This window comes from Phyllostomus hastatus, unplaced genomic scaffold (genome assembly GCF_019186645.2).
Source record: "Phyllostomus hastatus isolate PE091 unplaced genomic scaffold, TTU_PhHast_1.1 phas_scaffold_585, whole genome shotgun sequence".
Lineage (NCBI taxonomy): Eukaryota > Metazoa > Chordata > Mammalia > Chiroptera > Phyllostomidae > Phyllostomus > Phyllostomus hastatus.
The window spans coordinates 8,773,222-8,793,737 of NW_025334037.1; the positions used below are offsets into that span (position 1 = coordinate 8,773,222).

The 20,516-nt window shown below is 42.3% G+C and overlaps 1 protein-coding gene across 1 annotated transcript in view; it reads right to left on the reverse strand.

The window, feature by feature from the left end:
* Positions 1-31: 31 nt before the first annotated feature.
* Positions 32-20,516, reverse strand: part of TSG101 (tumor susceptibility 101) — a 40,846-nt gene continuing 20,361 nt past the window's right edge. The window contains exons 7-10 of the mRNA XM_045825374.1: positions 17,376-17,467; positions 3,136-3,338; positions 1,605-1,844; positions 32-370 (exon numbers count right to left, since the gene is read on the reverse strand). Coding sequence (XP_045681330.1) covers positions 281-370; positions 1,605-1,844; positions 3,136-3,338; positions 17,376-17,467 — 625 coding nt within the window. The 3' untranslated portion in view covers positions 32-280. The remainder of the gene's footprint in view (positions 371-1,604; positions 1,845-3,135; positions 3,339-17,375; positions 17,468-20,516) is intronic.

Here is a 20,516-nt window from a genome sequence, read left to right on the forward strand (position 1 = left end):
TCCTAAAGACGTTCAATAAAGAAGAGAGCCGTTATGCAACAAATTTTATTTAGCATAGTCAGTCCCAACATTCAGCACAAAAAGTTTACAGAGGATAGAAAGTGCATTAATAAAAGCCAGTTTTTACCAAAAGAAAACAGAAAATATATTATCGATTCAAAATATTTTACACTTGAATGATAAACTGCAATAACTTATTCTGGGTACCTACTGATCAGAGAAAGGAAGAGAAGAAAAGAATGCTTAAGAAGAGCGCAATGTCCAGCTGGTGTCGGAGAGGTCAGTAGAGGTCACTGAGACCAGCAGTCTTTCTTGCTTTTTGCATTAGTGCCCTCAGCTGGAACTGTTTACGGGACAGAAGACGTACATGCTGGGAGGGGGGAAAGGTCAACAGTTTAGAATGGCTTTGGCGAGGCACGAAGTATCAGACAGTTTGTAACCTAGGTGGGACCTAAGAATTCTAAGAATTCATTATACCAACCTTCCTTTGAAACCAATACTTCATTACATGTGGCTTTTTAAACTCCACTAGACTTGTGCTGGTAGTGAAAGCAGTCTTCTGAGACATTTACTTCTCTCTCTCTCTCTCTCACACACACACACACACACACACACACACTCACTCACTCACTCACTCACTCACTCTTACTTCACAAGAAAAGCACCATACTGCAGGATCTGGCTCAGGAATTTCAGCTACATCTGGAGATTAGCAAGATGCCAGGAAAACTTGTACTGGGACTTGAACAAAGTCACAGAAAACTGTAGTAACTGTGACTGTTCGTCCTCACTTGACCAGGAGGGGCAGGGATGAGCAACACAAGGCCAGCTTTTGTCCAGTGCTTAGCAAACAGCACACCTCGCTTGCCCCCTCTCCACGTGGCTATGCCACCTAAGCAGGGGAGTGTTTAGAAAGGGAACCCGGCCATTCATGTGCTGCACACGGTCCAAGAGTGGTCTGGCCCCTCACCCCCAGTGGGAAAGGCAAGATGAGCGAGTGACCCACAGCACCACCAACAGCAACTGGACTGAGTACCCAAAGGGTGGCCACTGCTGTTCCTAAAACCGTGCTGCTTACGACCCTACAGGGAGCAGCAGGTACATCTGGCTCACAGGCTCTTTGCTTCATGTCTGGACAATAGTGTTAAGCTTGAAACCACCTTCATACAGAAGGGCTTTAGTACCAGGGCAGCCCAAAACTTGGCAGGGCTGTTTGATCTGGAAAAACAGGTCTAAAATTGTGTAGTGCTAAGAAAAATTATCAGAAAAACGATGGGGGGGCGGGGGGCGGGGAGGGAATAGCCAGTGATCTCAGTTCATATGGCATGACCTGATGAAAGAACCAACGGAAATCTGACTGTGCCTTCTGACCCACCCAGGCACACTAGGCGGCAAGACAAAAGAGATGCGGCCACTCAGTCCATCTTCCTCCCCTGCTTGGACAGTCCCACTCCTCTGCAGGTGAGGAGACACTGCTCACCTCCATCTCTCGCTCGCTCTCTTGGGAACCCCCACCCTACAGAGAAACCCGCTTGGTTTGTGGTTTTCAAGCTCAGTGCCTCTAAAAGCTCCAAAATCCTGGACAGCAGGTGAGGAAGACATACCTTTAGGAAGACATCCAGGTCTATGACTCCCCGCCTCAAGGCTTCTCCCAGGTAAAAGATAGTGTCTTCGATAGCGTTTTCCTCTGCGTACAGATTTAGGATCTGTTTATATAGTGGGGCTGTGGGAATGATGACTTCATCAATATCGTTGTTTTCAGACTGATTTTCCATTTTCTCCAGAGCAGAGCTGAGTTCTTCATCCTTCTTTCTCAAAAGTTCTATGTTCTTATCAACCTCAGCCTGAAACAGAACAGCCCATGCATGATGACTTCATACTAATTACACATTGTTATCTGCTTGTCAGGCATCTCCAAGTCAACCCCTCACAGAAATGATTTTGTAATAAAAAAAAGCAACATTTAACAACTGACAGGTGAGATTAACGCTTCAGACGGCACGCTGGCCAAAGGCTGCGGGGAAGGTGTGACCTATAATAGCATGCTGAGCGAGCACAGGATGACGCTGGAGATACTTGAGCTGAACACTTTCAGTGGCAGTGACGAGCTCGTCGCTGACCCCTGACAATGAAATTGTAAGCTAAACCTGTCCAGCCAGAGGTTCCTTCCATGAAAATCACAGAAGTGATCTTGCTTTCAAACAAGTGGGCCTCTGCCACAGAAGAATAACTCTTCCCCAATGTCCAGAGAATTCAACACACAGACCCCTGAACACCTGAATACTAGTCGCCAGATACCACGGGCGGTAGCCGCAGGGTCCGAGTTGTATTGGGGTCACTTTCCTGAACGTTTGAAAACAGCTGGCTACGGGGAAGCTCACTTCACACTGGAATCATTTTGTAAAAGTAACATGCGCATAACAAGTCCCTCTCCCCAAAGCCCTCACACACTCAATAACTCCTAACCCTTTCACCAAAAATGCACATTTACTGTAATAAGTTCTCCCTCACAGAATGAGAGCAGAGAGTGAAGCTGGCACTCCAATTACAAGTGCTGGTGCTTCTACTTCCCCATGGAAGTCACAGGGCTGACTTATCTGACTCTTCAGGGCACAGCAGCCTGACAAAAAGTGTGAGAAAGCTTAAGAGCTAAAGGCTGCAAACACTACCTCTACATGTAGCTCGTAAGCCACCTGCATACTTTGGATCGTTAAACTAGACGGGCTCGATGAGGATACTTTAAATACAGCTCACACGACATTTGGAAACAAAAAAAGACTGACCCTGAAGTCTGCAGATTTTTACCAGGGCTAGGGGCTCTCTGAAATTCTTATTTCCTGGTAATGGCAAAGCAAGTACTCAAAGACCAGTCCTCCTTTGGGTCAAAACCTCATCCCCTAGGTGAAGGTGCAGGGAAAAATGTTCTACAGACCAACCGCTTTCCCAAGATCAAGCACAGGCTCCATTTTAAACAAAGCTGTAGAGAAGCAATATTCAAATGCTTGAAAGGACATGGACAATTTACTGAACCCTGACCATACCCCACACTGTCCAGTGTGACAAGGTAACAGAACACTCTGTCTGCCCTGCCTACAATTCACTGTAAATACGGCAACTACTCAGTAAGTTACTTACTACTTCTTGATCTAAACGCGTAACCATCTCTTCCAGTTTCTGGTGACCTTTTTTCAGGTCCTCCTCTGTTCGTTTCAAGGCATTGAGCTCTGCCTGCGCACGGTCCATCTCCTCCTTCATCCGCCACCTCAGTTTGTCACTGACTGCTGAGATGAGAGAAGCCCGGATGGTGTCCTCACTGATTGTGCCATCCCTACTGGGACCTGCAGGAAAAGAAGGCAAAAACGCTTATTTCCTAAGCTTTTATTTTTTCACAGGAACCTTCAAAAACAGGATAAAGGAGAGGCCTTCATTTGAGATGGCGGTATAGGTAAATACGGCTCACCTCCTCATACAACAACATCAAAATTACAACTAAACTACAGAACCGCCATCAGCCAGAGTGTCAGAAATTGAGCTGAATGGAAGTCCTACAACTACGGAATTAAAGAAACTACATCCAGGCCGGTAGGAGGGGAGGAGACGTGGAACAAGCTGGTCCCATGCCCACAAGTGGTGGATTAAAATTGGGAGCAATATCTGAGGAGCAAGGGGTCCCAGGCCCACACCAGGGTTCCAGTGGCCAGGAAAATAAGACCCTAGAACTTCTTGCAGAAAAAAACAGCAGGGACTGAGGCTGTGGAAGACAGAAACTGCTAGAGTCTCAGGCAGTTCGTCTTAAAGGGCTTGTGCACAGACTTACTTGAACTCACTCCCTCTGAGCTCCAAAGTGGGGGTAGCAGATTGAAAGGCATCAGAGACATGCAGGGAGGAACTGAACTGTCCAGTATCAGGGCGCGAGCTGGGGGGACAGCTTTCTCCCAGACAAAAGTGCTGGCAGAGGCCATTGTTCCTTTTCTGAACGCTCCTCCCTACCCCCACCAGAGCCACAGAGCCCCAGGCGGGTGGCATATCTGAGACCCATCAACCTGGTTACCACTGTTTGCCCCATCCTGGCGATTCCTTGAGGCTCCACCCCAACCAGCTTTCAGGGCCCACCCAAGCTATTTCCAGAGGCTTTTCCATACGAATGGCTTGTCTTTGCTCATGCTTCAGATCTTCCCAATTCTCTCAAACAAACAGCATCTGGCCTTAGCATGCCCCACCCTTATTGCTAAGTGGCTCCAGACCTAGCACTGGCAACAAACAGCTGGCCTTGGTTCACAGTTTGGACTCATTTGGACCTCCAAGCCCACCAAAAATTGCTCTGTAGCTTATTTGGGTGGTCCTAGACAGAGCAAAGTGGGTAGCTGACCTTGACCTGTACTTCCCAGGAGGCCCCAGAGGCTGTGCATCCAGTGGACAGCTACAGACCACTTCAGAGCATCACCCTCCAACCACCTCCGTAAGTGACACATTCAAGGGCCAGACTCAGTGGGCACCAGCGCCCTGCTGAAGAAGTCCTGCTCTGTGGGGTGGGCCCTGCACAGTAGATCCTCCATGGTGGTCAGGGGCTGGTGGTCAGTGGTTACTACCAGTCATTGCAGCTTACTGGCCTGACTAAATCCCTCCCATTGACCTGCCAACAGCAATCAAGTTTTAGCTGCAGGAGGAGGGTATACACAGCCCCACATGGGGGGCGCACCTCGAGTGCCCAGCTTAGGTGATATGAAAGGCTGTGCCACTGGACCCTATAGGACACTTACTAGGTTAGTCCACTCTACCAAGCCAGGTAGTCATAGCAGCTCTACCTGATACATGGAAACAAACACAGGGAGGCTGCCAAAGTGAGGAGACAAAGAAGCATGGCCCAAATTAAGGAACAGAGCAGAAATCCAGAGGGAGAACTAAACAAAATGGAGACAAGTCATCTGCTGGATGCAGAGTTCAAAACACTGGTTATATGGATGCTCAGTGAACTCAGAACTTCAACAGCATAAAAAAGGGCACGGAAACCGTAAAAGAGAAGTAGTCAGAAATGAAGGATATACTAACAGAAATGAAGAACAATTTACAGGGAATCAAAAGAAGAGAGGATAGAACTGAGAATCAAATCAGGGATTTAGAATATAAGGAAATGAAAAACACCCAATCAGAAGAAAAAGAAAAAAGAATTAAAAAAATGAGGGTAGTGTAAGGAGCATCTGGTACAACTTCAAGCGTGCCAGCGTTCACTCACATCATGGGGGTGGTGGAAGGAGAAGAGAGAGCACAAAACTGGAAACCTATTTGAAAAAATACTGACAGAAAACTTCCCTAACCTGGTGAAGGAAGTAGACATACAAGTCCAGGAAGCACCAAACAAGAGTCCCAAACAAGATGAACCCTAAGAGGCTGACACCAAGACCCTTAATAATTAAAATGCCAAAGGTTAAAGACAAGAGAGAATCTTAAAAGCAGCCAAGAGAAAAGCAGTTCGTTACCTACAGGTGAGTTCTCTAAGACTGTCAGTTGATTTCTCAAAAGAAATTTTGCAGACTACAAGGGACTGGTCAAGATACATGCAAAGTGATGAAAGGTAAAGACCTACAACCACGATTACTCTATCCAGCAAAGCTATCATTTAGAATCGATGGAGAGATAAAGAACTTCTGAGACAAGAAAAAGCTAAAGAAGTTCATTATCACCAAAACATTATTATATGAAATGTTAAAGGGTCTTCTCTAAGAAGAAGAAAATTAAAAAATAGGAACAATAGCCCTGGCTGGTGTAGCTCAGTAGATTGAGTGCTGGCCTGCGAACTAAAGGGTCACTAGTTCGATTACCACTCAGGGCACATGCCTGGGTTGTGGGCCAGTGCGGGGGGCACATGAGAGGCAACCACACACTGGTGTTTCTCTCCCTCTCTTTCTCCTTCCCTTCCCTGCTATATAAAAATCTTTTTTAAAACTATGAACAATAAAATGGTAATGAACACGTACCTGTTAATAATTGAATAAAAAAAACAAAATAAGCAGAACAGAAACAGACTTATAGATACAGAGAACGTTTTGATGGTTGCCAGATAGCAGGGGGTCAGGATGAGGAGTGCAAAAGGTGAAAGGATTACAAAACACAAATAGGCTGGGGACCAAAGTACAGCATAGGGACTATAGTAGCCAAAGAACATATATGCATGACACATGCACACAACAATGGTGTGGGGACTGCCTGAGGGAGTGGGGGTGGGGACCAAGTGGAGGAGGGCAAAATGGGAAAAATTGGGACAACTGTAATAGCAAAAACAATAAAATATAATAAAAAACCAAAAACAGAACAAAGTATGAGCTGACATTCTCAAAGTGGGAGGAAAGAAAAATTATGTGTTAAATGTCATAATTTCATGCAAAATTATAAAATCTGAGTTGATTCAGAAATACTTTCCCTTTAAGAGATTATTAATTCATATTTTTACCTACTCACTGCCTCAACAATTAGCTATTTTATCAATGAAGCAGAGGCTATGTCCCTACAGAGTACAATTCCTAAATCTCCGATAAGTGAAATGATAAATTTATACCAAGGAAAAACATTTGATTTAGGCCAACTCCATTCTCAGGCTTTGTCGCAAAGCTGAAGGAGACAGGAACCCACTGCAGGCCCGTGAGAGGACTGAGAACAGGAAGTTTCCCTAAACCAACATACAGGTTCGTAAGGCTTTGCTTCTGCCAGGTTCTTCTCCTGTACTCTTTACCAGAGGAACAAAAGAGAATGACATCCCATAACCTCAGCAACTGATAAACTTCTGTTTATTCTCAGATTCTTTTCTAAATGACTTTTCCTAACCAGTGTCTTAATGTCCTTGCACATTTCAGATCAAATAAATGTATCCCCAGATATTTTCTTCAGAAGGTCCTTCCTTTAACCTAAGTATGGATTCTCTTTATGACTACCAATGTTCTTCACTTAGGGTCCCCAGCCAGCAAATGTATAAATGGTATTTTGACTTTCAGTTATGTTGGATGATAGAATACTATGTGGGGAATTACTGTAAGTATATGTAACCTTTATTGTCCACAATGAATAAAGACTGACTTCAGACTAACAAAGTATTCTTCTACTCTGAGCTAAATATTTATCACCTTGACATTGAGTTCCACCCATTAGGGAAAAAGGCCCTTTAGTCTGCTTGCAGAACGTGCCCAAACTCTCACCACTCACGTCCCCACCATTATAGCCCCATCCTGGCCCCGAGGTGCAGACTGGAGAGGGAACTGTGCAGCCAGACCGCACCACAACCAGCTCCACAGTGCTCATCAGAGCCGCCCCGTCTGACCACGGCTCTTGACACTCGTTCCAGAAGCTGGTCTGGTTGCCTCCTTTTTGTTTCTGATTAGTGGCGTTGTCTTCTCCCAGAAGCTGGTCCACACCCAGCTTACTCTGAGTGAGCTTTCCCGGGCCTTTGCGAATGACATTTGGTATTCTCAGGTGTCACAGGTTTGAAAAAGGAGAGTCTGAAGTTTTGCCTTTTTTTCAGGGGCGGGGGGGGGAGGGATCCCCCTTCCTCTTGTTTTCACCACAGAAGAACTGTTTGTTTGTTTGAATTTTTCTGACTTGGAAAATTAGTACAGACGGTGTCTCACATGGCCAGGTTTTCCCGAGGAGTGTCCTTCGTCAGTCTGTCCGAAGGACATTGCTTATGCACAGGAAGAGCCCAACAGCAGATTCCCAGCGTTCACCAGTTCTGCCTACAAGGGCGTCCCTCTTTCTGCTAGAAAGCTCTTGCTGAAAAGAGCCCAAACAGTAGCCAACCCACTACAGGGTTCAGACAGAGGCAATTCATACTCTGGTTGATTATTAACATACAAATCCATATAGCATGTCCTTCAAGAATTCACTTCTGATCTTACCGAAGTATTTCAGCTTAGTTCATATTTCTGAGAAACAAAAGTATTACCTCAGACAACATGTGCTCTAGAGGTCAGAGTTGGAAAGCAAGAGGCCAGTTTCATTTCCCCAGTGAAAACCAAGGTCTTGTTTTTCATATCCCTGGCTTCTTAACACCTAACTTTTCCAGTGTTCTCATGAATTTACCAGCTACTGCACCACCTCTAGACCCATTCCACTCGATTTCTCTGTACTTTCCTCTCTGACACCTCTTTATTCCTGTCCCCGCCTTTAGACACTAAGATGACTAGCAACCTTCCTGAATTCACCAATCCGTATCTCCACTCATCTGTTCTTGCACCTTTGACCTCCTCCTACCACTCCTGCTCCCAGCCAGCTCGTTTGGAAGCCCCAACCCCGCCCACCTCTTACAGTCCTGCAGGCTCGCGACTGCCTGCCACGGTGGCCTCTCTCACGTTCTGTCAGATCATCAGAACTCTGAAGGCCTCACCTGCCACAACCAAACCGAAATCCTCGATGCTTTTGAATCTTTCTAAACGCCCTAAGCCCTCTGTTACCATCTTCCCACAAAGGCAACAACAACAACAACAACAAATCCTCAGAACATCTTCAAAGAAGACCGAAACCATCAGATGGGAGTCTTTCACTTTTTTCTCCCTTGGAACAAGAATCTAGACCCCTTTAATTATGTGCCTGATTCCTCACCCTTCAAAAGTACGAACCTTTCTCAGCAAGACAACCTGACTCTTCCAGGTCCCCTCCAAGGACCAGAGGCTTTTAAGCTTTCATCTGCCCGTCTTCCTACTTTGAATGAGTCTAAGCCCAGGCACTGCTTTTCTACTTTGCTTTTGTTCTGGTTCCCTGGTTAAGCTCTGTTCTTGGCTAAGGAAAGGCCGACACGTTCACCTCTTTTCCTAACCCCAAACCTCAGGGGATCTTTGCCTCCTCTGAGTTCCCGCCTAGGTTTAGCCACCATCACTCTAATCCATGCACATTCTAATGCCTGTGGTGGCGCTCCTCTAGCTGGTGAAAATTGGTTTTTAGGAGGGAAAGAAAAATCTTGCTCTTTTAAAAGAGCAAAAAGGCTAATTTCTATAAGAGTTTAGAGTTTTGTGCCCAAAGGGTGCTTTACAAAATAATGGCTAGTGAAGATATTATCCCATCAAGTCCCTATTTTATAAGAATGCATTGAAGAATTGTAAAACTTGTTTCTAAAACAGCTTATTATATCCTACATGACTTGTATGTTCCTGTGAGACAGGACACCCCTCCCAGAGCCTGGGGACCCCAGTGATGTGCATATGGTGAGGCACTCAAGTGTGCTCAGTCACACGCCACAGCTGAAGTGTTCCATTCATCTGTGCAGACGTTACCGGAACTAATAAAGGCCTAAGGGTCTCTTTAAAGCTAGCCTGGATTTTTCACACACACACACACATCAACAAACTTTGTTGAAATTATTACATAAAAAATGGATTAAGTTATACTTAGGCTGAAGTTTCAGGTCCCCAGTTTTAAAGACACAGTTCTCTTATAAATATGTTAAGGCAAATGCTACCATACAACACCAACTAAGTCCTTTCAAATAAGTCTCCAGTGGAAGCCATTAACACTCAGAACGGGACCCAAGCTGAGGCAGCAGTTGCCTGGCTTTCTATAAAGGTCACAGTTCATCTGAGGAGGCTAGAAATGCCAAGAAGACTTAGTCCTTTCCTCTGTCACACACGGGCCTTATTACACAGCCCATTTGAGTACTTTAAATCCATCACTTCTAAAAAGAAGTAAGATCAGAAATGTGAATACCAAAAAAGAAAACCCACATTAAAATTCAAAATTCAATGAACCCTGACTCTTTAAGAGATTGTTTATATAAACAACACAAAATGTGGCAGAAGATTCTCATCTTCCTGATCACTTCTCTAACAAAAGAATTTTTTTTCTTAAACATCTTAAACTACATTTTAATATGATTCATACCTGCTAGAGTGACCCCTGGATCAAGACTCTGGCAAACTGGCCTATCTTAAAAGTCCCCCCACACTGACCTTTACCCACACAGAGTTGAATTTCGCAGGATCAGCAGCCATCGAAAAGGCAGCACAGACTCTGAGGAACAGTCCTAAGCAAAACTTCACTTAAATGTGAGGATCTGATCACTGAACTTACTGCTTAAGAAATAAGATAGTTTTTCTTCTAGGCAAATCAATACTCTCCCAATGGATGTGATTATCTATATTGATAATTTAGGCTGGTATCTTCAAAGGGCATCATGCCATGCCTGATTGAAAACACTCTTTCAACACTTAAGAGAATTAGTTTTATTTATCTTTTAACAGTACATACTAATGATCACTACTTCATATAACTCAAATACAAGTTAGCCAGAGAGTAACTTTTCTGCTTCACCTCTAACCAGCAAAAGTGAATCCCTTGCCCAGCATTTTTACTTGGGATCTTACTTGGTCAGATCTACATGAAGGTTTGGCCTGGCATTTACGCTCCAGAGCAAACTATGGAGGCTAAGCAATCGCAAGCAGTAGCTTACTGACGGTCTATTCAGAAACTGTATCAAACCTATGTGGGTCACTAGACCAAGTCCTTATTACCTTTTATAATGAAAACAAAGAATACGGGTCAATCTACGAAGTAGGAGGGACATTTCACACAACTATACAGGCAAAGGCATTCTGATTCATGCTATTAAGCGCAAACCAAGCACATTCATTAAGCTGCTGACAGAAGGTTTTTACTTATAGTCTATGAATATGTGAGCTTCTAATACTGCTGCCAGGCTCGGTGCAGGCTGTGGAAGTTTCTTTCAAAGAAAGCAGGGGCGCCCTCAATTTATCTTTTTAAACACTATCAGAATTTAAAAATTCTTTAGGTAAGCCCTAGAAAGTTTCTGTGACCACAAAAAAAAGTTTAAAGGAAGTCATTGGCAGGCTTACACTTCTTGAAAATAAACACACACCACAAAGAAAGATTTAAATTTATTTACATAAAAAAAATCAAGTTGTCAAAAGTGGAGGGATATTACCAACACAGGATACAAAAGTAGTAACTACTTCAAAAAAGAAATGATGCTATAAATCACTCAACTATGGTAATCATGAACGATGAAAGGTGCTACTGGAACAGAGACTGACGAGCCTGAAAGACACTGAAATTCTAGCCCTTAAACATGGGTGAGAATCAAAGTCATTCCTTAAAATTACCTGTGAAAGAGAATAATTTAAGAATCCACAATGTACTGGAATAACAGAAAGCCAAAGGAATTAATTCACTTCTCTCTCCTTTCATTTGTTGATTAAAAACGACTAAAAATCCATTGTTAAATTACGTGAAGGCTTTTTTAAAAAAGCTTTTAACACTTTATCACTATTGTTCTGGACTACGGTGGCAGGTAAGGTGTTAACGGTTAGCACACCAAGCCCTCAGCGTACTTGCATTCATGACCTACTGACCGCCTGGGACTGGAAGGCAGTGCTCCGCACCCTGAAGGCGAGACAGGTGTCCCCAAAGGAGGTGGGAGAGACTGGAGAGCAGACAGATGCCCAGACCCACGCACCAGCAAGTGTGCGCCAGTCCACCCACACGAGCCGGACTCGCAGGGTGCTGTACCCTAGAAGGACACTTTTGTAGCCAGAGTCGCCAGTGCAGGACAACCACAGAAGGGAGAACAGCACTGGGTGGTCAGGAGAACCTTGTCATGTTTACTAGCTTCTATCCTAAAAGGAATGTTTGTCATTCAATAGGAAGCTTTCTTATTTTTCTTCAGTGTTTTTTTGCTAATTATTAAATACAGAACAATGAGTGGAAAATATAGAAATCATTCAGGGTTTACAGGGGTTTCCACTCCAACATCTTAAAACAAGATTTTAATAAAAGTAATGCAGGTTTTTAAAATGTCTGTTGATAATACCCTTCCAAACCTACTGTTTCTGATCCTTGTTTATGATTGAGAAACAGAATGTTATCATGGAATTATTAGTCTGAGGTTGAGATATATACTTAGGGTGGTTTTCCCAGAGAAATTCTGTGTAAGGCACTGGCTTTATCTCTAGGAGTTGGCATTCTTACTTTTCTAGTAAAGAATGAAGACCAGGTTGTCTCCTGTGGGGTGTGTCATACCATATGACAACCCAATAATTAAAGCTGCACCTTTTAGTAATTTTAGACAAAACTGCATGAATTATATTAAATCCAAACATCAGTCTACATTAAGATGGTTCAGGTGTGTTATGGTGGACCTTGCTAAAGTAGAATTCTTTGTCCAAAATCATCACATGTGAGGGAATTCATATATCCTAGGTGCCAGGTTACAGGTGCCAGAAGCAGCATCTTCCATTGAGTATTTATATATTTCCCCAAGTACCTTGCCTGATAGTTCCCAACCAATGACTGTCCTATAAAGATGACAAACCCTGCCCCCAAATCAGTGAACGAAAAAATAAAAGTGGGGATAAGCACTCATTCTTCAACGTCATCATTATTAAACTACAACAAACCAAAAACACACTGTATACACAGAAGGCCTAAGGTCTAGCCTTCAGAATTCCAAATCAACTCTAATACCCACTGCACACAGCCTCCTGAAATAGATGGACCTACAAAGGAGAACTCCCGCACTGGGCCGAGACTGGGATTAAGGGACTGCCAGACAAGTAACCACTCCTGCTGGACAGGGGTATGGTGGTGGTGGTGGGGAAGATACCCCCTGGTGTCTCACCTGGTACTCACGCCCGTCCCTTTTTTAAGGATCCTGTATGTGAACCTGGTCAACTAAGATTAACACAGTCATGGACAGAGTGGTTTCTCTTTTGCTTCTCTAGTAAAAGGAGAAAGGATCTTCATATTAAAATCCAATACAGATCATCAGTTAGATTTTATTTTTTTGCTATGTGAATAGGTTTGTTCATTACTCACTGACTACCAAAGTAAGGATGAATCTATAAATTCAGTGTAACACTAACTTTTCTAGACAATGGAAGGAGTCCTCAAGAACCATAGTTTTGAAGAAATTAATTTATTTCTGTAAATGTAAAATCCATTTTAAAAGCATGTTTTGTTGGTACATACTCTATGGCTATTGCTAAAACTAAATGACACTTTTTGTTCTGTGCTTTAAAAATATAGTCAAAAAGTTAAATTTGATTTGGACCCTAATATATCTCCCTATAGAAAATAAATCAAAGTCCCACGGCAGCAATGGAAATGCAATGCCATGGGGCAAGACCAGTAAGCTATTACCTCCCCAAGGACTTTATGCTGGTATTGGACGGGTTTAAAAAAAGAAAAGCTCCGAGCTAGGGCACCAGGGGGCCTGACGCATGACTGTGGGATACAACACAGGCCCTCAGACCACAGGGGAGGAAGGCGCGGAAGGTGACTGCCCAACCCCATGAGAACCAACACCCACACTGGCTGTTATCATCAGTTAACAGCTCTACCAAAGACTGAAATGAGTTCTGAAATGAGCCCTTGCAAGTGGATGAATGTGTTGGGAACAGGCATACAAATGCCCGCGTGGGATATGGGACAAACAACAGGATAGAGTCCTCCAGTGTCAGAAAGAAACCATGAACGAAGTACACAGCATGAGTGTCAAGGAAAACAGTTTCCAATACTAAAGATTTATGAAGCACTTATGTTGGAAATACCAAAAAGATTTGTATGTAAAAATGTGGGCCTTATTCTTTCGACAGCATCTTTTAAAATAAATTAGCATTATTTCACACATATAAAACAAAACTTTCTATTAGGAAATAGGTTTATACTTGAACACAGGAAAAATTAGTTATTACACATCCCAAATGCATATATAAACCTTCATGGATTATGTGATTCAAAGAACTATTCCTCAAGATATGAACTAGCTCTATGATTTTTTTTCAAGTACAAGAATCTTAATGACAGATCCAAAGTGTCCAAACAATGGATTCTATTCAGGGTCAAGTCCTAGGCCAGAAGTACCCTGTTGTGTTACTCTCCTCCCCAGTTACACTGAACTTTCCCAAACAATAAGTGAGTCAAGGCTGAAGACATCTGTACCGTTCTCTGATAACAGAACTCCACTGAGATGACTGGAGACCCCGCACAAAGGAAATATGGTGATAAAACACCCTCCTGACGATGAACTACATGAAGGGGCCCAATCATCTACTGGCGTTCTTCACACATACACTCGTAATACGTGGAGGTTTCATTAAGTGACACCACAATTTTTGGGTACCATATTGGACCACACTATAGTAACATTCTTGAACATTTGCTAGATAAATCTTAACTCTTTCTTAATTTGGATTATAATATCTAACAACTTCGTCACTCCCAGATTACTGCCATGTACAAAGGTGGAAATGAACTGATCCCCCCTCGGGCCACTCCTCCCTGTCCAATGGAGTTCGGCATTCTCCACGGGAATGCCCTGCTGGGACCCAAGCTCCTCGAGTGTCCATTTTTCAGCCCTGAACACATGAATGACCACATTTCCATACCTGCCCCTGCTTTTCTTCTATCATCTGCTATTAGGAGAACATAAGCAAATATTAATGTTGTCTTACAAATGTATTATTTACAAGACGGTAGTGGTCAAGCACTTTTAAACGTTAAAATCAGAGTTCAAGTTCTCTTACGGTTTTCACAAGGTCATCTTGGTCAAAGTTATATGCCCAGTCCTAACAGAAATGTTTCACTCTAAAGAAGCATATGCTTTGATCTGAAGAGACAGAAACTTAAGTTTTTAAGTTTAAAAAATTTATTTTTAATTTACTGATTTTAGAGAGAGAGAGAGAGGGAGAAACATCCATTTGTTGTTCTACTCACTTACGCACCCCCTGACTGATTCTTGTGTGTGCCCTGACCTGCAACCTTGGTGTAGTGGGATGATGCTCTCCCATCCCTGAGCTGCCCAGCCTGGGCAGGCTTTAAAATTTTTTGATATTTAAGTTTTATCCTCAGATATCAAGAAAAGTTTACATTCCTTCTGATGCCTCTGTTGATAAACAATGCGTGCAATGGACAAAATTTCGTCCAAGTTCCCCAACCTTTCCCAATGATCCTCCAACAGAAAATGTTTCTGGTAGTCACTTGCAAAGATGATATCCAAAAAATACACCTTAAAATGACTTCGAGGGAGAAGTTAAATAACACGAGCGTACTAAAACTGCACTACAACTGCCCAGACCCGACGGAAAAGCATCAACAGGTTTTTCATTATTCGGCGCTGCCACCGCCGCTTGCTCAATGCCCGCAGTGGGCTCGGATCTCAAGAAGGTGGTGCTAAGTCAGGTTAGGTAGAAAGCTGTCTGCCCACGAAGTACAGTAAAGAAGCTATAAAATGAGATGAGACGAAACAAAGTCTCTGATATCCTTTTAAACGTTGTTCAGAAGCTACACTGAACGGAGTCAGGAAGACCCGTGTAAGCCCCGCAGTCGGCACCCATCCTCGGCCGGCACCGCGCTCTCAGAAGAGGTCGCTGTAAGAATGCCGTCTCTACCGCTTCATTTGTGAGTGGTTTTACTTCAATACTGTTGGAGATGTCTAAAAGCAACGCAGGTGCCAGCACCCCCCTCAACTATAAAAAGACATACATTAGTTAACGGTACCTTTAAACAGTTTTGTTTTCCATCTTCACGTCAAAACCTACAAAGAGAAACTATCATTTTCCACCAAGTACCAGGATAAATAACCACATTCATTCTTTCTCACGGCCACAGTGGCAGAGAGCACAGCAGCACAAATCCTAATAACCCCTGACAGAAAACGTCCACTATGTGTGAACTGACATTCAAATGATACTTCAATGTTCCTGCTTTGTTACATTTTTGAAGTCCAACAATGCTGTGCACACTGTACTACTAAAACATGATGAAAAATCAGTTGTAGGTAAGCAACAAAGGGTTAGAAAAACAATATGCATTAAAGGATATCCTAGGTTATCATAAAATAGTAATTTATGTCCAGTCTTTCTTTAAAAGTACTCTTAAAAATACAATAAAATGGCCCTGGCTGGCGTAGCTCAGTGGATTGAGCTCGGGCTGTGAACCAAAGTGTCGCAGGTTCAATTCCCAGCCAGGGTACATGCTTGGGTTGCAGGCCATAACCCCCAGCAACCGCATTGATGTTTCTCTGTTTCTCTCTCTCTCTCTCTAAAAGTGAATAAATAAAAAAAAATCTTAAAAAAAATACAATAAAATGTTAATTATTTTGATAGCCTGTCCTAAAAACATCAACATGAGATTTGACTTTAAATACACCATTCTCCCACATCCCCATTTTTGGATGTATGGAAATCATCTATCTACTCTAAGCTCTAGAATGCTTCAGACCCATTATTCTGAAGAGCTAACGCATCAGGACCTGCAGGAACCGAGCCCCTCCACAAACCCAAGGAGCGGTGCCATCATCTCAGTGAGAAACTGGGCAACAAACCAGCACTGTTCCCGTTTTACTGATGCCATCTGAACCAAAATGAAGAGCTGAACAAGGTTTAGTGTGCCTGCTTATGGCTTTAAGATCTCCCATCATTAGGTTTCTAACTGAATTATTTAAATTATAATGTAGAAAAAGAGCTGCATTAAAGATGAGAAAATAAAAAACAAACTATGCCACTAGAATCTTAACAACTGCAATATGTCAATGACAAAAACAATGGAAGAAATGCTTTTTGGGGCAGGTATTTACAATTCAGATTTCTGGGTGGTTATAACTTATCAGAAAATGTAACAGGAAAATAAACTTCACGAGATCCTACATTCACTGAGGTATTCAGCAAAATGTTTATCAATGAACGTCTATACATCAAACACATTCTGATGTTGGGGAGGTGTGTACTGCATTAGGGGTTGGTGGTGATGGCGGCAGCTGATAGGTCAGCGTAGGCCTGACTGCTCCATGCAGAGAAAACAGGCAGTGGACGAACCCTTACACAGAGTAGCAGGAGGAGATGAGGTCGCATAAATAACGGGGAGGAACACAGGATCACATAGGGCCTTGCAGGCCTAAGAACCTGGGACTGAGCTGAGTGGGATGGGGAAACAATGAAAAGTTCTGAGCAGAGAACCGACGTGATTTGTTTACTCTTACAGGATTGCTTTTGCTTTTATAAACAGGTGTAGGGAGCCAAGGACAGAAGCCGAGACACCTTTCAGAAGGCTTTTGAAGTAAATTACCATGAAGAGTTTTTCCTCTAAGGAATATTCTAACATTCCAATGTAAACGGAAAAAGCAGGTAGGAGGGTGGAGAGAGGGGGAAGGACAAGACTAATGGTGTTTAAGGATACACATGTGGAATGAGTAGTAAATATAGACAATAATATTGCTACAACAGTAATATTACAACATATAGATGTATCAAAGCAACATACTGAATACCTTAACTTACACAATGTTATTGGCCAAATTTATTCAATAAAAAACCAAAAAGCACTTTTCACAATAGGAGACTCAGACTTTCCTTATGGGGAGAAATGCAGTCTGGAAGGCTACTTACCAACGGTGGTCACAGGAGGCTGGGAAGGGTACTGGGAACTTGTTGTGGCAGGGTACTGACCACCAGGTGGGTAAGGACAGCCCGGGTAACCACTAAAGACAAGACCGAAAACATTAAATACTAAGATGATCGATGCTACTGTCTTCGGATCCCCACTCAGGAAGTTAAGCTTCACATGTCATTCTTTGACCAGTTAATGACTATACAGTTTTAGAGCTACAGTCATCTGCCTAGTCAAGCTAAGTTCTATAGAAATTCCCTTAATGACACTGGTTTTACTCTCACAGTGAATGGTTAAAATGCTCTTGCTTGGCCCCGGTTCCCTGAGGGTCACCTTCACAGCAGCAGAAAGCAACTAAGTATTTCTAAGGGGAGTTCCACGGCATCAGATCAGGAAGTAACAAGTATTTTGTAAGAGAACTCTTCCATTCTGGTTTCCTAGCATAGGGAAATGATACTATTTAGTTTTTGCTTGGGTTCACAGATGACCTTTGTGAATATCTGATCTGAAAAATACTCCTACATAAATAAAGTTTTAACAATTTCTCACTCTGTGGAAATTTTGTGCCATTCATGTATTCATATCAGAGTTGAAAGGAACTTTCCCTAGAAGTACTCTCCTCCTATCTCCTATTTAGCACTGTTCATAAACACCATGTACAACATCCCTGACAAATGGTCAGCATCACTACGCTTGTGCTTTGGAGCCATTTTACTGAGTAAAATGAGGTTCATTTAAACACAAGCACTGTGATACCATGACAGCCGACCCGGTGGCTAATGGGCAGTCAGCATATATGGCATGCAACACTGCACAAAGGGATGACTTGTGTCCTGGGCAAGGAGTGAGACCATGCAAGATTTAATCATGGTGCAGGCAGCAGGCATTTGAAAACTTATGAATTGTTAATTTCTATGTTGCCATTTAATATTTTTGGATTGCAGTTAACTGTGGGTAACTGAAACTTTGAAAAGTGAAACTGCAGATAAGGGGGGATTACTGTGATTTTTAAAAAAATTTTATCATTAAAAAAATTTTTTTTAGATTTTATTTATTTCTTTAGAGAGAGAAGAAGGGAAGTAGAAAGAGAGGAAGAGAAACATCTGTGTGGTTGCCTCTCACATGGCCCCCACTGGGGACCTGGCCCACAACCCAGGCATGTGCCCTGACTGGGAATCAAACCGGCGACCCTCTGGTTGGCAGCCTGTGCTCAATCCACTGAGCTACACCAGCCAGGGCTAAACATTTGTTAATTACAATTGACACGCATTATTATTAATTTCAGGTGTACACCCCAGTGATTAGAAATTACATAACTTACTGGTGATCATCCTGATATTTTTAAAGATTTTATTCAATTCTTTTTAGAGAGAGGGTAAGGGAAGAAAAGAGGGAGAGAAACATTGAGGTGTGGGAGAAATATCTATCTGCTGTGTCTCACACGCCCCCAACCAGAGACCTGGCCTGCAACCCAGGTATGTGCCTTGACTGGGAATTGAACCAGTGACCTTTCAGTTTGTGGGAAGATTTATTAATTTTCCTTTAAGACAAAGGAAGAAGATAGAGATTCTGAAGCTTTTCTGCCAAGACCTTTTATATACAGAAAGGTATCAATGGCAATTTGAATACAGTTGCTCTTCCCAACTCATTAGCATGTTACAGTTTGAGATGAAAAGTTATGTTTCACAGGAAAAACCCCACCAAATCTTTGAACAATAGCTGCCTCAAAAAGGAACTTCTTACAAGCAAGCAACCTCACAAAACAGACTTTCATGGTTACATATGGTAAGTGAATAAGGGTTCCATCTCGGTCAATATTTTTGGCCTTCACTTTTATTTACAAGTTTCTCTGCAATGGCTTTATTATTCAGAAGTCTATTTCCTTATTGTCCTTCCAACAACTATTCCCTACATGTCCAAAGTTCCTTCTTACTAGCAACTGTTAATAATAAAGGTTTGTAATTTCAGTTAATAAATTCAAATAGGATTCCATTTCTAGAACTTAAGAAAGTTAAGAACCTCAAGAAATCTAAAACTCATAGCTTGCTGACATGTCATAATCACAGGTATCTTCCTCTATTGTCCCTGACAGATGTTCATCTAGTCTCTGCTCATCTGTCCAATGTGACACAATACTCATTACCTTAAAACGCTAGTCTCTGAAATTAAGAAAGTCTCAGAAAAAGTAAGTTCGCTAAATTGAAGTTATAAGGTACTGCACATTACAGTATATTTGTAAATCTATATAAGGTGTTCAGAAAATGTGGCTGCATTTATCTGTGAGGGTTAGCCAATGATAAGAAGAGTTAGCAGGGTTAAAAATTTCTTGTTAATTATTAAAGTAGCTGAAAATCTCATATAGGCACCAGTATATGCCAGTCTTGCCCTTTCAGTTTCCCCAAAGTCCACCTTTTGAAATTACTCCTAGATTATCAATGGAACAAGTGCACATTTAAAACATGGGTTAAGAATCATTTCTCATGGCCCTGGCAGGGTGTGCTTGGGAGGCAACCACACACTGGTGTTTCTCTCCCTCTCTTCCTCCCTTCCTTCCCCTGTCTAAAGATAAATAAAATCTTTAAAAAAAGAATAATTTCTCATGATTTTCTACCATACATTATTCACAGACTGACTGCACTATTAAGTTAATTTACTAGTGTTGTGTTATTATCAAATAAAGATTGGTAGGAGATGCAGTCTATGAACTAAATGAATAAATATTATAGGGACAAGACTGACTCCATCATATGAACCACTAATTTGACCTCTACAATTTACAGAAAAGGTAATTTTTTAAAAAGGGCATTAAAATATTATTCTCCTGGTTGAATTCATTATAATTAGTATTCCATTAGCCTTTGAGCCACCAACACTGTTCCTTAAAGGTAAGCAGCAAGAATTTCAAGGCCCAAAAGCAATCAAGATCACTGTCATTAACCCATCCCTTTCCTCTCTGTACATGGGATAGGGCCGCATTTCTCCAGAATGGAAAAAACTCCCTTTGAGTTATGCACTTATATACCATAAATTCTAACAACGAACCTGGTCTTATCTTCCATTAAACTGTAACTAAATTTACTTTAATGCCCTAGTTAGCATCTGTTATTTTGACTCTAGATCAACAGAATTTCTAGCAATCA